This window comes from Branchiostoma floridae, chromosome 8, assembly GCF_000003815.2.
Source record: "Branchiostoma floridae strain S238N-H82 chromosome 8, Bfl_VNyyK, whole genome shotgun sequence".
Lineage (NCBI taxonomy): Eukaryota > Metazoa > Chordata > Leptocardii > Amphioxiformes > Branchiostomatidae > Branchiostoma > Branchiostoma floridae.
The window spans coordinates 12,171,811-12,188,161 of NC_049986.1; the positions used below are offsets into that span (position 1 = coordinate 12,171,811).

The 16,351-nt window shown below is 42.3% G+C and overlaps 2 protein-coding genes across 2 annotated transcripts in view; one reads left to right on the forward strand and one right to left on the reverse strand.

Moving 5' to 3' along the window:
* The window catches only part of LOC118421755 (neurocalcin-delta B-like), a 3,177-nt gene extending 1,428 nt beyond the window's left edge, over positions 1-1,749 (reverse strand). The window contains exons 1-3 of the mRNA XM_035829256.1: positions 1,573-1,749; positions 1,174-1,288; positions 78-218 (exon numbers count right to left, since the gene is read on the reverse strand). Of these exons, the coding sequence (XP_035685149.1) occupies positions 78-218; positions 1,174-1,288; positions 1,573-1,577 (261 nt within the window). The 5' untranslated portion in view covers positions 1,578-1,749. The remainder of the gene's footprint in view (positions 1-77; positions 219-1,173; positions 1,289-1,572) is intronic.
* A 1,290-nt stretch (positions 1,750-3,039) lies between these two features.
* On the forward strand, positions 3,040-16,317 carry LOC118420919. The gene is made up of 22 exons (XM_035827994.1): positions 3,040-3,230; positions 4,529-4,677; positions 5,303-5,436; positions 5,745-5,917; positions 6,311-6,543; positions 7,161-7,325; positions 7,487-7,632; positions 7,948-7,998; positions 8,685-8,888; positions 9,307-9,395; positions 9,791-9,909; positions 10,532-10,677; positions 11,102-11,209; positions 11,507-11,647; positions 11,941-12,042; positions 12,393-12,492; positions 12,879-13,018; positions 13,452-13,550; positions 14,027-14,167; positions 14,536-14,613; positions 15,232-15,351; positions 15,636-16,317. The coding sequence occupies exons 1-22, from the start codon at positions 3,145-3,147 to the stop codon at positions 15,732-15,734; spliced, it is 2,823 nt and encodes a 940-aa protein (XP_035683887.1). The 5' UTR covers positions 3,040-3,144; the 3' UTR covers positions 15,735-16,317.
* Positions 16,318-16,351: the final 34 nt, after the last annotated feature.

The following is a 16,351-nucleotide window of genomic DNA, read 5'->3' on the forward strand; positions in this document are numbered from 1 at the left end:
ACACACAAAGATTTCATGCCAGAGGATGTCATTCATAGAATCAATTTAACGCAGACTGATGTGAAAATAAAGTTCACCTTTAAGACATGGATGAGCTCGTCCTTGGTTACTGAGCCGTTACTGTCCAGGTCGTACATGTTAAAGACCCACTTCAGTCTCTCCACTGTGGTTCCCCGCAGGAGTGTACTCAGTCCAATGATAAACTCACGAAAATCAACCTGTGTAAAATAGCAAATTATCATTGAAGATCACCTTTGTCATCATAGTATGTAATGCTAAAAATACACGGATCAAAATTCCAACGACCACTGTCGCCTTCTTCAAGATCAATACTGAGAGTTTGGCATTGTACTAGGGTAACAACGCAACCATTTTAGACAACGTTGCAAGAAACGCTTTACGCCGCCCGGGCTTATAGAATGGTTATGTTATCTATGGTAAGATAATTAGAGCGCACATATGTTCTGATCTAGGGCTCGTTCTCACTGAAATGTGGTCGACAGCACTGATACTAGCCAAATTTCAGACAACATCACTGTTCACTGTTTCTTAATTTTTCTGAAAAAAAAATGCATAGCAACGTTACTATTGGTTGAAGGCTTTGAAGAAATTATAGCCGACGGGTGGGATTTCACCCCCTGAAGAAAGCGGTGAGGACATGAAAATTAAAAAAAAAGCAGCCTAAAACGTAACAATTGAGTTCTGAGGATGGTTAGTTGGCTGATGAAGCCAGCTAGCCAGGCCCAAAATTTGAAAGATTAGACGACTTACAATGCACCCCTGCTGATTTAAAGTTATCTTTTAGACTGGAGTAGACACATACAGCAGAAGCCAGTTAATTACACGACGGATAACCGCACATACACTTCTGTTCATTGCACGGAACCGCAAAGTCCAGCCAGTGGTGATGCGGTCCAGCTGGATGACTTCGCTTTGTTGCACGATCCGGCTAATTGCACAAAATGTGCTGGCAAATGAGGAGTGTAATCAAACGTCTTCTACTTTAGTTTATTACTCTACACTTTGTCCCCTCCCATGTTACATGCGATTAGACTCGGGCAAGAATTTGCAATAGACTATCGATGTTTAACTGATTATAAAACACCCGCAATATTTCTACTATCAGCATGGATTCTCTCTGAGATATAACGTTAACATACAATGACATCTTACCGAGCCGCTGCCATCTTTATCGAATGTGCGGAAGATCTGCCGAGCGAGGGTGTTTTTGTCCTCCTGCTCACTCATTTTGAAAGTATCCGTAAAAAAGTGCAAGAAGTGATGTTCGCTATGAAAAAAAGACATACAAGAGGATAACAAGATGCTTGTTACTGATAACACACTATTTTTTGACATACGTTTTGAAATAACACGATGAAAATATCTACTACAAATAGATCTCTACATAAATATCCTTGTAAAGCTTCTGTTCTTTGAACAAACCATTCAAATACGTACATGAACGACCGACGAAATATCGTGTATTTCTGTACGCTATAACGATGTACTAGTTCCCCACCTCAGTAGTCCATCGGGACAGTCCTTCATGAAGCGTTTGTACCACTCCCTCACCTCATTTTCGTTGAAGTACGTGATTCTGGTCAACTGAAGTACCAGACGGCGCAGCTCGAAGGTACCGAGCTTTTTTCTTCTCCCTGCCGCTTGCTGGGATGAGCAGGCCCTGCCGAAGCCGCTGCCCATGGTAATACTATAACGTCGATGGAACTTGTTGAGGAATCACATAGCCAACATGACGTCTCACCAAAGCAAGCTCATCATCCGGTTGTAGCTCATTGTTATCTGGTGATCTTATACAATCATGCATTTCGATGCTTTTAGGCTGGCAATTCCCTTCCGGCAATACGTCTTCGACTTGCAAAGTGAACATACTACGGAATGGAGATGGATATTGTCGAGTTATACTTACCCTGTATATTGTCCAGACGATAGTGGATTATATCAAACAGACCCGACTGGCAATGAAATATTTCATTTGGTTTGTTGACTTCATTACAAATGTCTTATACTTTTTCACACAGAGAACTAGCTCAATATCCATAATGATGACATTAATGTGATTGCAATAAAGGTTCAAACAAACACAATAAAAAAACGTGTAAGACATTATTATGATTTAAAAAATAAAGATATCAACGCGATATCATCATAGCGACTGATATCATATTTTCCAGTTCAATGGCTGTAAATTGTTACGAAATGTAGCGTGGATTCCCATGCTGTAAAGATAAACATGATTTAGTGCAAAGATACGATCAATGTAGGTCGGGATAGTATGAAACTTATCATTAGATTAAACAAGCATCGAGTGGGTCTTAATACCCATGTATACTCAACCGGCGCTATCTACAGCCGTACGGCAGCTTTGGTCACTGGTCATTAGTCGTCGGCGTCACTGTGAAGCTTCTGTCTGTACTCGAGCTCTGTAGCGAACTATACATTATCTCTTGTTAAGGCTCACTTGTTATCATTAAAAATGAATTAGGCATACGTCACATTTCCAAGCCGGGCCCTGCCGGGCAGCTTTCGACAACAAAAAGTATGATATAAAAGACACCAAACTACACAAGACGTAAAGAGGATAGTCGTGGGTATTATTTGTGTAATCTTACGTATAACGTTACATGTCTATTTTTACGTATACATGTCTATTTTTCGTTTCTACAAAACTGGTTTGGAAATGCGACGTTGGCTTAAGTGAACCGCAACCTCATTCAAATTCCCAGGCACAGTCTCTCGTGATTCAAGTCGTAGGGAGGTACCTGAAATGCAAATAAAGTACTCCCCAAGCAGAGGTTAGACTCCGGCTGTTTTTTTTTTTTTGTCGTTTTTATCGGGCTTTCTATTTTGTTTTGTATCTTGTATTGCCAAAACCTTGGCGGACTTCAAGAAACAATAGAAAATAGAAAGCCCGATAAAAACGACTAAAATAAGTAAAAAAAAACAGCCGGAGCCTAACACCTGCTTGGAGGGTACACATAAAGGCGTGTCTGATATCTGATCAGAAATGATTGACACGTGGCAAAGATCAGGTCGTGTTTCCGCGGCTCAGGTTGCGTAAGTTGCCGGAGTCATGGGGTTGTCGGGATAATAATTTAGTCTTCCGCTTGGCGCCGAACGAGTTAGATGGACGGAATGTTACAGTCCGTAGCTCTGATTTTGTTGGTGGTAGTCCACATTGGCAATGCTGATACCAATGTTCCTGATCGAGAGTAAGTAACGTATTACTTTTGGCTTTTCCTTCTTTGATTGTTCTTGTTTTTGTGCCATCTTCGTAGGGGTATGTTGAGAGTGTACAGGTAGCTAGGGTAAAAAAAAGCATCCTTATTATGTGGATATAACATTTGAATATGCAGGGTTATGTAATATTGACTTGTTGACAACGAAATCTTTCAATAGTCACAGTCCAAACAACCTGCTCAAAACAACGGATAAGTTTGACTTCTGAGAAGCCCTCTAAGACGTTTAAAAAACTATAGAATAACTATACAGTAACCATAACCACTTCACAACCAAAAACATATTTTGAATCACCGTTCAAACAACCTACTGAAAACAACGGATATGTCTGACTTCTGAGAAGACTTCTGAAACACTAGATCTAGCGTAACCATACAAAGCAACTGGCACATTTACAGCTACTTCACAAACAAAAACATATTTCAAATATTTGAATATGCGGGGTTATGTAAAATTGACTTGTTGACATGAAAACGACATCTTTCAAAAGTCACCGTTCAAACAACCTGTTCAAAACAAGTTGCTATTTCTGACTTCTGAGAAGACCTCTAAAACACTTGAGTAACCACAGAAAACAACTGACACACATTTACAGCTACTTCACAAACAAAAACATCCCTTTGTCCAGTACCAGCTGGTGACTGGTATGTTTGATGTGCTCCCCCCTACGTGGTCACAGATAAGGGACGATGGACGTCAGCAAAAACACTGGTCACTGAGGGACCTGGGGCCTGGCTTGAGTTGTGCTGACGGTCAGCTGATAACACATCTCAAAACTAACAACAACAACATAAACCAGGTCACCCTGGGAGTCCAGCTGACTAGAACTGTTGGCCTTTAATCTCCAAGCAGATGTTTGGTCTGGGACAGTGTTTTGAGGCTATGCTACAAATCTCATACCTGTCTCTAGCCTGGATGCTAGACCCATAGCTCAATATGCGATAAGTGGGCGCTGATCTATGATAGCATATCTCAAAACCAACAACAATAGCAACATTAACCAGGTCACACTGGGAGTCCAGCTGGCTAGAGCTGTTGGCCTTTAATCTCCAAGCAGATGTTTGGTCCGGGACGGTGTTTTGAGGCTAAGCTCATACCTGTCTCTAGCCTGGATGCTAGACCTACAGCTCAATAAGCGATAAGTGGGCGCTGATTGAGGGTCCCTCTCTCTCTCTCTCTCGAGCTCGTTTTCAAATGTAGAGAGTGTTCTACATAACGTTCTGTGAACTTCTGTGTTCCGAAGTCCTCTCACTGTCTTTATTTTGCACAGGGTACTATGTAGCACCCCAGAGTATGACGTCGTCGCAACCCCTGGTGGTATCGGAGTCAGCACCACGGTGTTCGATCTCTCCCTGACAACGGCGAAGATCCGGGCCCGCCACAGTCTCCTCAAGTATTTCAGAGGCGCTAATGACCAAGGTTAGGCATCTTTGGGAAGTAATGGTAGCGTTTAAGACTTGTCTAGCGTTTAAGACTATCAGGCTGAATCTGTCTTCCACTTAAAGGAAAATCTAACTATATTATGAAGTATTTCTTCCACAAGTAGATGAGTAAAGCACAGCAATGACTGATGTTACACAGATAGTATCGAAACCCTTCTTTATGCACAATGAAAACTCTACAATGGATAACACCCGTAATACCACTGAAAAAACTAGCTCATAGGAAACTAGAGTTCCACGACCTCATGCATTCGCGAAGTGATGTTCACCTTTACAACTGACGTCCTTACGACTAAACGTTTCTCATTGATTATGCAAATTGTATAAACCATTTTCATGAATCATTTTCAATAGTTGAATGACACAAGCTCCTATCTAACATGCTATTGGCACTTCCTCCAACAAAAGGCCCCAATGTTACGTCCCCTCCGAAAGACGGTGCTGCCCCAACCGAGATACCCTACCCAGGATTGAACCGGAGTCTACTACTTGTAGTTACCAACCAATTGGAAACAGGAGCTCAACACTGAAGCTGCTATCACTTGAGCTACAAAGAAATCGTGTTATACAAATGATAACCATTTATTAACCACCATTCCCAGGTTTGGAGATTCCCATACTACCAGTGAATATCATCCAGACGTACGTTCCCACCAAGCTCTTCCGCGAGGTGACCCTGTCCATACCCCTCCCCCCGGACCTGTGGGACAACATACCCAAACCACTAGACAGCAAGGTACTAGCATAGAATTCACATGATTCTTGCAATTGTCCGCGTTCTTGTACTTGTTCTTGTTCATTTATGTCGACATTTTGTTGTGCTAAGGTGCTCATGGTTTGTTTTGCACCGTAAATAAAAAGTAAGTAGAATATTACATCTTGACCTCTAGGTCCCAAGACAGGGTTGTTCACCATAAGACCATGCATACTACTTCAAACATTGAATTACAAAAAGATAAACAATTTTTTTCTGTCCAGCTTCTATCTACATTGTGTGCATGTAGTTATTTAGGAACGGTAATGTGTACATTAACGTTGTCATAGGTGAGAGTCGACAAAGTGCCCAGGAGTATAGTATACATGCGGAAGGTTCCCACCAGGGCTGCCTTGGGGTTCTCTGCGGAAAGGGAGGCCAAGAAACTCTTCCAAATCTTAAAGAAGGACGGGGAACCTTACTGGGATGACAACGACTACTACTACATCGGACAGAGAAAATCGTAAGTAACATCCATCCATCCACCCATCCATCCATTCATCCGTCCATCCATCCATCCATCCATCCATCCATTCATCCATCCATCCATCCATCCATCCATTCATCCGTCCATCCATCCATCCATCCATCCATCCATCCATCCATCCATCCATCCATCCATCCATCCGTCCATCCGTCCATCCGTCCATCCGTCCATCCATCCATCCATCCGTCCGTCCGTCCGTCCGTCCGTCCATCCATCCATCCATCCATCCATCCGTCCATCCATCCATCCATCCATCCATCCGTCCATCCATCCATTCATCCATTCTATCTACCTATTCTACATAGGGATTTCATCCAAACCTGACAATACTGTTGTTAAGCCGTGTCGCTCCTTCCTTGTTGTTCACAGGCCTGTAGACGGCAAGACCATGGCCCATGTGATCATTTTTGCGCTCAACGAACAAACCTTTGACGTCTATTCCAAGGCGGAGGGTTTCGAAACAAGTGTAAAACAGCGGGTACCTTCCTGCTTGAAGTCGCTGAGCCTGAAGGACTTGGAAAAATTTGCTGCACAACACCCGAATGTCGACAGTAACGCCGTCGATTTTACAAGAGCCGAGCCTGGTGAAAACTTCTGTAATGGTATGAAAAATGTTCATTAAAAAATCTGGTTCCAATATTATTTGTGTTGCCTTTCAAGTGTCCCAAACGGATTTTATTATCATGGGCTGGAGAACCGTAACATGTCCGACTGCGCCGTTTCCCGTCCTGATGTCTGCCTGATGATTTTTTACCGAACGTATCACCATGCGTTCCATTTAATCTTCCGTGATGTGGCAATTACCTCCATTACATACATACTGTTTCCAATGTGCCTTGTCCTGGTGGGTTTTTTTCGAAGTTAATTGGATTTTGAATATTGCAGAGTGGCAGGGCATTAGGCGGAATATGGTGTAACTGGAGACTTGCAAAATGGGAAGTCTGGTTTGGCCGGGGTCCAAAGTTGATGCGGAATGTTTTAGTAGTCCACTGTGTTCTACTGCTGCACAATTCTGAAACTTAGAATCAAATGTCAATATCCAAATGCCGGGTGCAGTCCCGATGGAAGACAGCAAAATGCACGGGCAGTATTTGCAAGAAATTCACTATAATGAATGAGACAAAAAATCACAACGACAACTTAAAATATTTCACGGAGGTATGACATCTTCAGTCTGTTGATAGTGTATGCTTTGTTTGTTTGCTGTTGATTCATGTAGGTCCACTCTGTCCAGAGTACAAGGTGGTACACAAGTATGATAGCCCGCTGGAGAAGCGTGAGTACCCAGCCGGGCACGGGTCTCTCGTGTACGCCGCCGCACCAACTTGTCATCTTGACGCTGCAAAAGGACTGGCCCAGCGCGCAATCTACGATAAACTCAACGGTAGGTCGCCTGGGATATGTGTGATGTGTACGTTTTAAGGAAAGAAGTATCAAATGTTAGGCGTGTGTATGGGGAAAACTCACGTCATTGTTGTGAGCTGTGCACAACTTGCATTATTTTTGTACCCAATATCTGATAATGCTGCCCATTACTTTCCACAGCTTCTGGTCTCGTGAAGGGGAAGCCTTTCCGACTTTTTGACACGGCAATGGGACGGATATACCAGAAACAGCCAGGAGAGGACGAATGCAACAAAGTTTTCGTGCAAGCCATTCCCGTCCCGGAAGACGTGCTTGCATCAGAAAAGGTTTCATTTGGCTCCTAAAGCCTTGATAAAGTTATGATCTGTTCATTCATTCATTTAGTGTTTGTTGGTCTATGTTTGTATTTGTATGTGTGTGTGTGTGTTTGTGTGTGTGTGTGTGTGCGTGCATGTGTGTGTGTGTGTGTGTGTGTATGTACGTGTGCGTGCGTGTGTGCGTGTGTGTGTGTGTGTGTGCGCGCGCGCGCGCGCGTGTGTGTGCGTGCGTGCGTGCGTGAGTGAGTGAGTGATTGCGTGCATGTGTCTTTTTAGTTTGTTCTGGAAATCTCATTCGCAAGATATGTATTCCTTGTATTCTAGCTTCCCGACTTTTTGGGACAAGAACCTTACGACAAGGATATCGTGATGGACGTAAGTAGCTTTACGATATAGAAATCATTTCGAAGTTAATATTCCAAACTTTTTGTGCCGAGTTAATTATTTTTCCAAAGACCTGTTGAGACTGGTAGATGCTAAGAAGTCCATACAGACCTCATATTCGGACTTTGCGGCAGAGTAGAGTAGAGTCATTTGTTTTGTTAGCACATACATGTAAGAGTGAACTAGAACATAATCAGTATGCTAGCATACCGCCATCGACTGATGTGTATCAAATACCAGCTCAAAAAAGAACAAGAAACTGTCATGACTTCAAGTACCAGAGTTACCAACCTAGGATCGATGTGTTCAAAAACTCGTACTTTCCCAGAACTACCGTGGAGTGGAATTTGTTATCACCAAGCACAACGCTTGCAGATAGATGTGCAAAAGTTAGGTGTGACAGGTCGTTCAGTGTAATATAACCAGCTGCGGCCGCGCCTCGTGCCTGCGAAGCTGAGGTTTTACGCCGAAGTGCGGTTATACCGGCTATATAGATACAGATACGGCATGGAATTATTGTTCAAATTTTACTACGCTGGGCGTGGGCATCACAATTAAACTGTTAATCATGCTTCTCTGAAAATAAACACTGAGACCTTAAACAATCATGACCTCCTACCATCATTCTAACGAATCATCTGATTGTTTTCGCCCTTGATTTTTTTTTCAATGATTAGCTGAAGGTGCATCGGCGGGACTATATCGCGCCTATAACAGGTTACGTGCGGCACTTTGGTGGCTTTGCTGATGAAGAGGAGATCTACCGCCAGGGCAAGGCGCTGAGGGAGGACCTGGACAGTCGCGGGCTCTGTTACCTGCCCAACATGCTGTACTTTGTCGAGTACAACAGGGGGTCCCGCCTGTTTGATCGCCACAATGAGGTACATGCTATCCACCAAGTCACCATAGCTGGCTTTAGAAACCGGTACCAATTGATCAAAATACTGGTATACAATCAGATCCAAGGATCAGATCCGAAAACATCGAGCCTTGGAGACTTCTCTTTTAGTTTCTAATGGTTCTAACATTGTGACAATAATCATATTTCTGTAGTAATATAAGTACAGTAGCTGAAACACCTTTAATGACGCCTATCTCTTCATGCATCTCAGACACGATTTAAACAGACTGTAACATCTTTTCAGAACTTCTCTGTTCACCGAGACCACACAGCCAGATTATTGTGGTAAATGCCGAAACGGTGTGGACACCTTGAAAGTGTAATGAAGCAAAGAGATCATTTTCAAATACACTACTGTCAATCTTAAACTCTATGTTTTTGGTTCTCTTTCTTGTTAGATCATGTTCTGGGCTTATCCGGAAGCGACGTGTAAGCCTGAGAAGCCGAGCTTTTTTACTCCCCTTCACCTTGAACCGCCCTCACACAGGTAAGGCGGCTGGTAAATAGTTTCACCTGGTGGGTAGATTACAGGTTAAGTTTTTTTTGTACAAATCAAATGTTTTGACCTGCCGACGTCCGGGGGGGGGGGGGTGCTGTCACCTCCCTCAGTACAATACTTCGCACCGCAGGTGAAGGGGCGATACAAACCCATTCACGTTTGGGACCGCACCCTTCCCACTGCAGCAACATCTACCTGCAGTGCGAAGTAGAACCGGTCAAGTATTGCCCTAAGGAAGGTGACAGGAGGTCCATCAAAACGTCGGCAGGTGAAAACAAATTTTGTTTGTACGTGTAAAGAACTTTATCAGCTATAACAAAGATCACTTTAACTGGACTTTGTGAACAGTAATGCCACCATCTTTCCCCCTTCTTTTCATGTAGTGAGGTAAATAACGACGTGCTGCTTCCTTCCCTGGAGGATCTGTGCCGGGACAATGCGTGCGTGGAAAGACAACCCGTCAGGAGGTTCGAGAACTTCATCGAGGAAAAAGTTGAGATACGTATGTGGCATATGTGGCATATGTGGCAATTCATCTTTTTTTCACTACTGGTTGTACGACTTCGTTTCATAACTTGTCTCAATAGTGCATCTGTATATCGTATTCTTCATAACCTTTATCGTTTATCTCAAGTTGATTGGACAGAGAAACAGCGAACGCATCCTAACCAACACGCTGGAAGACATTCTGTATACATTTGGACATGTCCACATTGAGCATTTGTCCCACTCCAACAAGTATTGAGGCTTGTACCTTTCATACCGCATGGTAGCCTACTACCATTTAGAGAATGTATATTTCGTAGCAAAGTTCTTTGCACTCAAACCAATACTTTTCACCTGTCGACCATATATTCCGTCTGATATCGTCCTCAGTGCTTTTCTTCGCGCTGTCGCTAGGTGCCACTGAAGTGGAAAGGGTTCGGTCCCAAACGTGACTGAGTTTGTATCCCCCCTCACCTAGCTGCAGTGTCAAACAGAAACAGTCAGTATTGCCATGAGGAAGGTGGAAGGCACTCCGCCGGAACGTTGGCAGATGAAAAACTTTGCAAAAAACCATTGATTTACCGACTTGATCCACTGCTACGATATTCACAAAACATGTACATGTGTGTGCTTTTTAGCTGGCAGTTCTGTCTGCGCCAACCAAAAGTTCTGCAACAGTGTCCGCGAAGCGAGTAAGCAAGCTATCTCCAAGCTCCTGTCCTACTTCAACGGCTACAACAAGCAGCAACAAAGGATGGATATGCCAAGGCCACTGTTTCACTACGTGAGTAATAAAGATTTGTTACTTCCATTGAAAATGGAGGTATTGTTTTTGATGTGTCTGTCTGTGTAGCACAGTGGTACTATGGCAGAACTTCCGGTTTTCTTGGACATATTGTGGTCTTGTTCCAGCAAGTCATCATAGCTTCGCTCTGCTGACATTGACCGTGGTACATATACATACATTTTGACAATCATTTGACGCCTGTGCCCTTCCAAAGGGGTTTTAGTCCAAACGACGGTGAGATACGATGATCACATGTTCAAACAATTCTTACCCTGCTGTTACATCTTTTGCAGGTATTGACTTTCCCAGTGACAATAACTTCTGCTGTGTCCTGTAGACACTCCAGCCGATTCCTCACTAACAGTTCCTTAAAGACATGACTGCTAACCCGTTTACTCTGACTCTTCTGTGTGTTTCCCAGATCAACTTGACGAGTATTGGGAAACCAGGGTGCAACAAGGAAATGTCGACGTGCAGTTTTGTTCCCAAGCGCTTCGCAGCAGATCCTCCGGCACCCGTGGGTAAAGATGTACGTAAAACAGGAACCATGTTTAGCTAGATATATCATAGATCTACAAAGTTGTATATAAAACCCGAACCATGGTTAGTTAGAATTGTCATAGATCTGATGAACGAAAGAAGTCGTGTCTACTACACCCTATGTTTTTTGTCTAAAATGAGTTCAATGTAGTATTTGTCTGATTGCCGGAGTTAGCTGGATCTGAAGACTGAGAGAATCACACTGTAGTCGAAAGTACAGACGAGTCTAATGTTTTAGTTAGAGAACAGTTTATTCAATCATAACAGTCGTTCTCTTGTTTAACAGGTCACAATGTACGGGGCCACAGAACTGAACGGTTACGTCATGCCTTTCGGGGACTTAAACGACGACCAGATCATCAGTACTATGGTAGGATTCAACAAAACATTGGCTGGTCTGGAGAAGTTTGGTATAGAGTACGACAAGGTGAGTCTTGTGGTTTTATTAGTGCAAAATAACTCTTAATATGTCCTTATTATGTCCGTTGATGTGCTTATGTGTTTAGATGTTCCTATGTCTTCTATATGCTAGACACTAGTATAGAGATGTGTACATGTGAGTGGGATCTATGAAGAAAAGAATGATACTGCACTGCAAAGAATTAGTTTTGAGGTATACGTAAGTCCAAATATTGGAATTCGGGTCAAATTCCATTTGCATACATGATGTCCTCTTTGTACGAAACATGACATAAAACAAAGCCTTCTTCATCTCCACAGCTGACTTTTGGAATTATGGAGTATTTTGCAGAAGATGAAGGGTTTGAGCACAATGCACTCTTTGTTCCCAAACTGCAAAAAGGCATCGTTGTTGCTGAAGAGGTAAGATCTGACTTCAATGATCTATAGATGTTGTTCATTAACACTGTGCATTTTGTAATGAAAAAAGTATACAGTTCCTAAAGGAATATCAAAGACTTTGACCAAGGCTTGGTAGGACTTATCTTCTAAAAGTTGCTATCTCAACTTTTACTTGGGAGGATTAGCTTACCTATACCAAGGAGGTTGTTAAACTTGCCTATACGGTGAACAGTGAGTTATTCCTTTCAAATACATGTATATCCATTTGTTGTTTAGTAGATTCGACCGGTCTCTTTCTACAATAATGCCCACTGTACGTGCAATTAGCCTTCCAGCACGGACTTGCAAATAAACTTTCATCATTGATGCAGGAGAATCTTGCGGGACCTGCTGACACCGGAAAGGGAACCCAACTGCACAGATTTGTAGCGGACATGGGCGACAATATCCAGGAAATCCAAATGATTCCCAGTGAGTTACTTTTATGTTTTCCGCTCGATCATACCAGATGAAATGGTTAATAGCACCAGTAACTAAGTCACACATGCAAGGACACATTCCCAGGCTATTTAGAAATATGAATTGGCACAGAGAAGGTGCAGTGACATAGTACGTCGGTAGATGGCACAAGACACCATGTTAATTACAAGAACTGTATATGTATTGATATGTCCTGAAAAACTTGAAATGGACAATCAATTTATATTGAACATACCGTAAAGAGCTGCAGGATAGACAAAGGTCCGTCCAAAGTGAGTCCTTATCAACCACCTGGCACCATAGTGACTTCTCTACTGTACACCACCTACATATATGGTGCACAAGTTGACACATGATTCCTGCTTTGTTTTCCTCAGAGCTGTACGTCTGTGTCGACATTGAATCCTGCAATAACCTGTACTCTCGCAAGGCTATGGTTGCTCTGCACGATTATTTCGGCGGCAACAATGACGGAAATGTGAATCTCGGACGCCCTTCTCATCTTTTCTACCACGTGGTTAGTGTTTGTTTCCACCATTTATTTATCCAACCCACGCTACGTTCCTCTTTATTTCGGAGTTCTTTCTCAAACATGTGCAAAAAATATCGAGGTTGGGTTTCTTCTTGTTTGAAGTCAATCGACAAAAACCTCTGCACTCTGTTGAGAAATTTCTCTGCTTTAAGCTAAGGGCACTTGTAACCCGTCGTAAGTGCTTTTTGTCCGTACGTTTTTTTGGGAGGCCACGTGCCTATATATGTATAACACAGTTGACACAAAGAGACAGAGTTCGTCTCGAAAGCTTCCCCAAGCTAATTGAACTTTAGTTGTGTGTATGCTGTTTAAATTTTTGTCAAAAGTAAAACACAGTTGTGTATTTATTAGGCCTGTTTGTACCTTGACCTGTCTAGCACAAGTATGAATGTCACGAATTTGTCAAATTATTTCTCAGACTGGAAAAAAAATTGAAGGCTGCCCATACGGACTGAGGAGCTGCTCAGCCATTCCAGAGGAATTCTATGAGAAGACACCAAAGCCTACCAACGAACGGGTTAGTTTTCTAACTAGCATTGTCTTTGACTAGGGAAGGCAGAGGCATCTTACTTATGTCTTTTTCCTTCTGATGTTCAAAACTACCAAAAAGTAGTAAAATTGATATCAGTTGCCAATGTGCAATGATGAAACAATAATCTAAAAGAGATTTGCTGTGAAAAAGGGATGTTCTTCCCTTTGTGCTATTTTGTCAATTGCCGAAAAAAATTGCTTCTTCTTCGTTTTGCGCCACTTTGAGAATGCTTTTCACATTTTGAGATGCCCACTTGACTAGGGGCTCCATACCCATAGATCAACAGCTCCAGACAGTAGTGTTCAGGCACAAGTCGTCGTCATGATTATGATGCATCACGTAGCAGAATTGTCATATATTTTCACTTTTGATAGCGATGGAACAAGGTATGGTTAACAACACTCTTTGGGCATAACGTATTTTATTCATCATGCAGGCGTATTTCTTTATTTTGAATCCAGGTGATGATCTTTAATGCTACCGGACTGCCCGGTCTCGGGTTCGCTACTACTCTACCAGATACAAACGATGTAGTGGAATGGGGCACCGAATTCCGGAAACTGGCAGAAACCCTTGAGGAAAAAGATCTGTCCTTTCGTGGGGTAAGATATGCTTTTTAAATCTTTTATTCACCGTCTATTCAATAATTCTAAACCTCGATTCAATATGTTGCTAGATGCACAATTTTATCCATGCAACTACTAGATAAGAAATAGCTTGCCTTTACCACGCTTACCATGCTCATTGCGACTGTATCTGTATCTGTATCTATATAGCCGGTATAACCGCCGTTTGGCGTAACACACCAGCTTCAAGAGAAGCATACATGTATATCCATAGCTGTAACCATCCCCAATGTAACTCTAATGCCTTTGATACAGCTAGATGGAATGGCATATATGAGACCAAATGAAGCGAAGCAATAGAGGATTACATTGATGATATGTCATCTTCTCTTCCTTGGAAACAGGGTTATGGTTACTTCTTCCGGGAAACTTATCCGTTCGACGCAAGTGACGAGCCATGGTACATTGCCTACTGGAAGAAGGTAGGGTTTTAGCCCAAAACATGAGGTAATGGGTATTGATCCAAAGTTATAGCTACACAAATATAACGTTATGTCATTATATGTAAGAGAAAGAAGTTACCGAATAGTACTAATTCCAGAAACGCCAGTTTCATACATCCGGATGTGCGATGCACAAGCAATTGGATAGGCCACGCAAGGTTTCCGTGGTGAGACAAATTGGGGAAAAAACAGGAACAGCAAAATTTTTATTGCAATAATTGTATGATATATCCATTAATATGGAATACTAGTATGCTTCCAGGGAGCACAGGAACCATATTGCACGAACGATTTTTTAACGAGATTGGTCAAAGCAAGGTAACGAGACCACTTCAAGGCAATGAGCTAGGAAGTTGGAAATAAGTGTGCACGGAGATACAGGTGGACATTAATATTTGTTTTGAAGGCTGATAAGTTGTAGACAGGAGGAAAACAGTTGTCGTCGAGAGTTCCATAGAGAGAGTTCCACAGTTCCAAATTTGCTGATTTGTCATGTTGAGGGACTCTCAGAGTTGCAGGTCCACGTTTTGTCTTCCAACCAAATATATATGACTTCAAACACAGGTAGTAACTTTTGTATGACATGTTGTTTGAAAGCGCGCGGAGTCTGGAAGTGAAGCGCCCGATGAAGAAGACACGGAGATGCCGACGGAAGGTCAGGCCGAAGAGAAGACGGAGGACGAGAAAGGACAGGAGATGTCCACAGCACTATCTGAAGTACGTCCATGTAACTATACATAACGTTTCAGTAATTGTGGTTAACCATACCCTTTTCTCTTTCTATTTCTATATTTCAAGAGGTCCAGAGCATGCTATCATTTGTTTTCCCCGATTTTGGGAATAAATGTCCCAAATTCCTACCAGTGAGTTGCATATACAACATAGAAAACTGTCTTTCTAGTCCTTATTTCTCTCCGATTGTTGATGTACCTAGGTACTTTTTACATGGACTATTTTATGTGCATGAAATAGTAGTACATGTATGTTTTATATCACCTCAGGCCTCCAACACTGCGATGCCCGACCAAGCTGACGACGCCGCAGTACCGGCGACAGAGGCGGCGGCCATGGGCAGTCCTGCCGCGACCGAGGAGAGATAAACACAGCGGAGATGGCGGGGCCAGAACTGGGCGTAACACAACGGAGATATATAGTGGGAACAGAAATAGGCATACAATGTACGCCAACGTAGACACCATGAGTGGTTACAGCCCCAGTAACTTTTCACTGTATTTGTTTTATTTCCATTCCCAAATACTTTGAAAATTTGAAATGCTTTATACTAGTAGTTAGTATTGTTAATGATAAGGGTAAATTATACACGTATGATTAGGATTGTTAGGAATCTGGGACATATTTGAATATTGATGTTTGTTTTGATCAAGGATTTGATCAACAAATTGCAAACGCATACAAATCGTTATTTGACAAGATACAATAATCATATCATCCTCTCATAAACCAATGCTTCAAATTTATCAACATTGATCATGATGTCCACCGATGCTGCTCGATCTTACATATTAAAGGTACTGTTGTCAACTTAAGTATCATACAAAAATTGATTCACCTTTTCTTAGCTCTCAATGTTGCAAATATAAAGATAATGTGATGGTGTTATGAACCAGAATAGCATTAAACGTTCAATGTTTACATGTGATTCAATAAACCCATCATCCACCGGGAATCAAAACCGTCTACACGTCATTTTTCAACA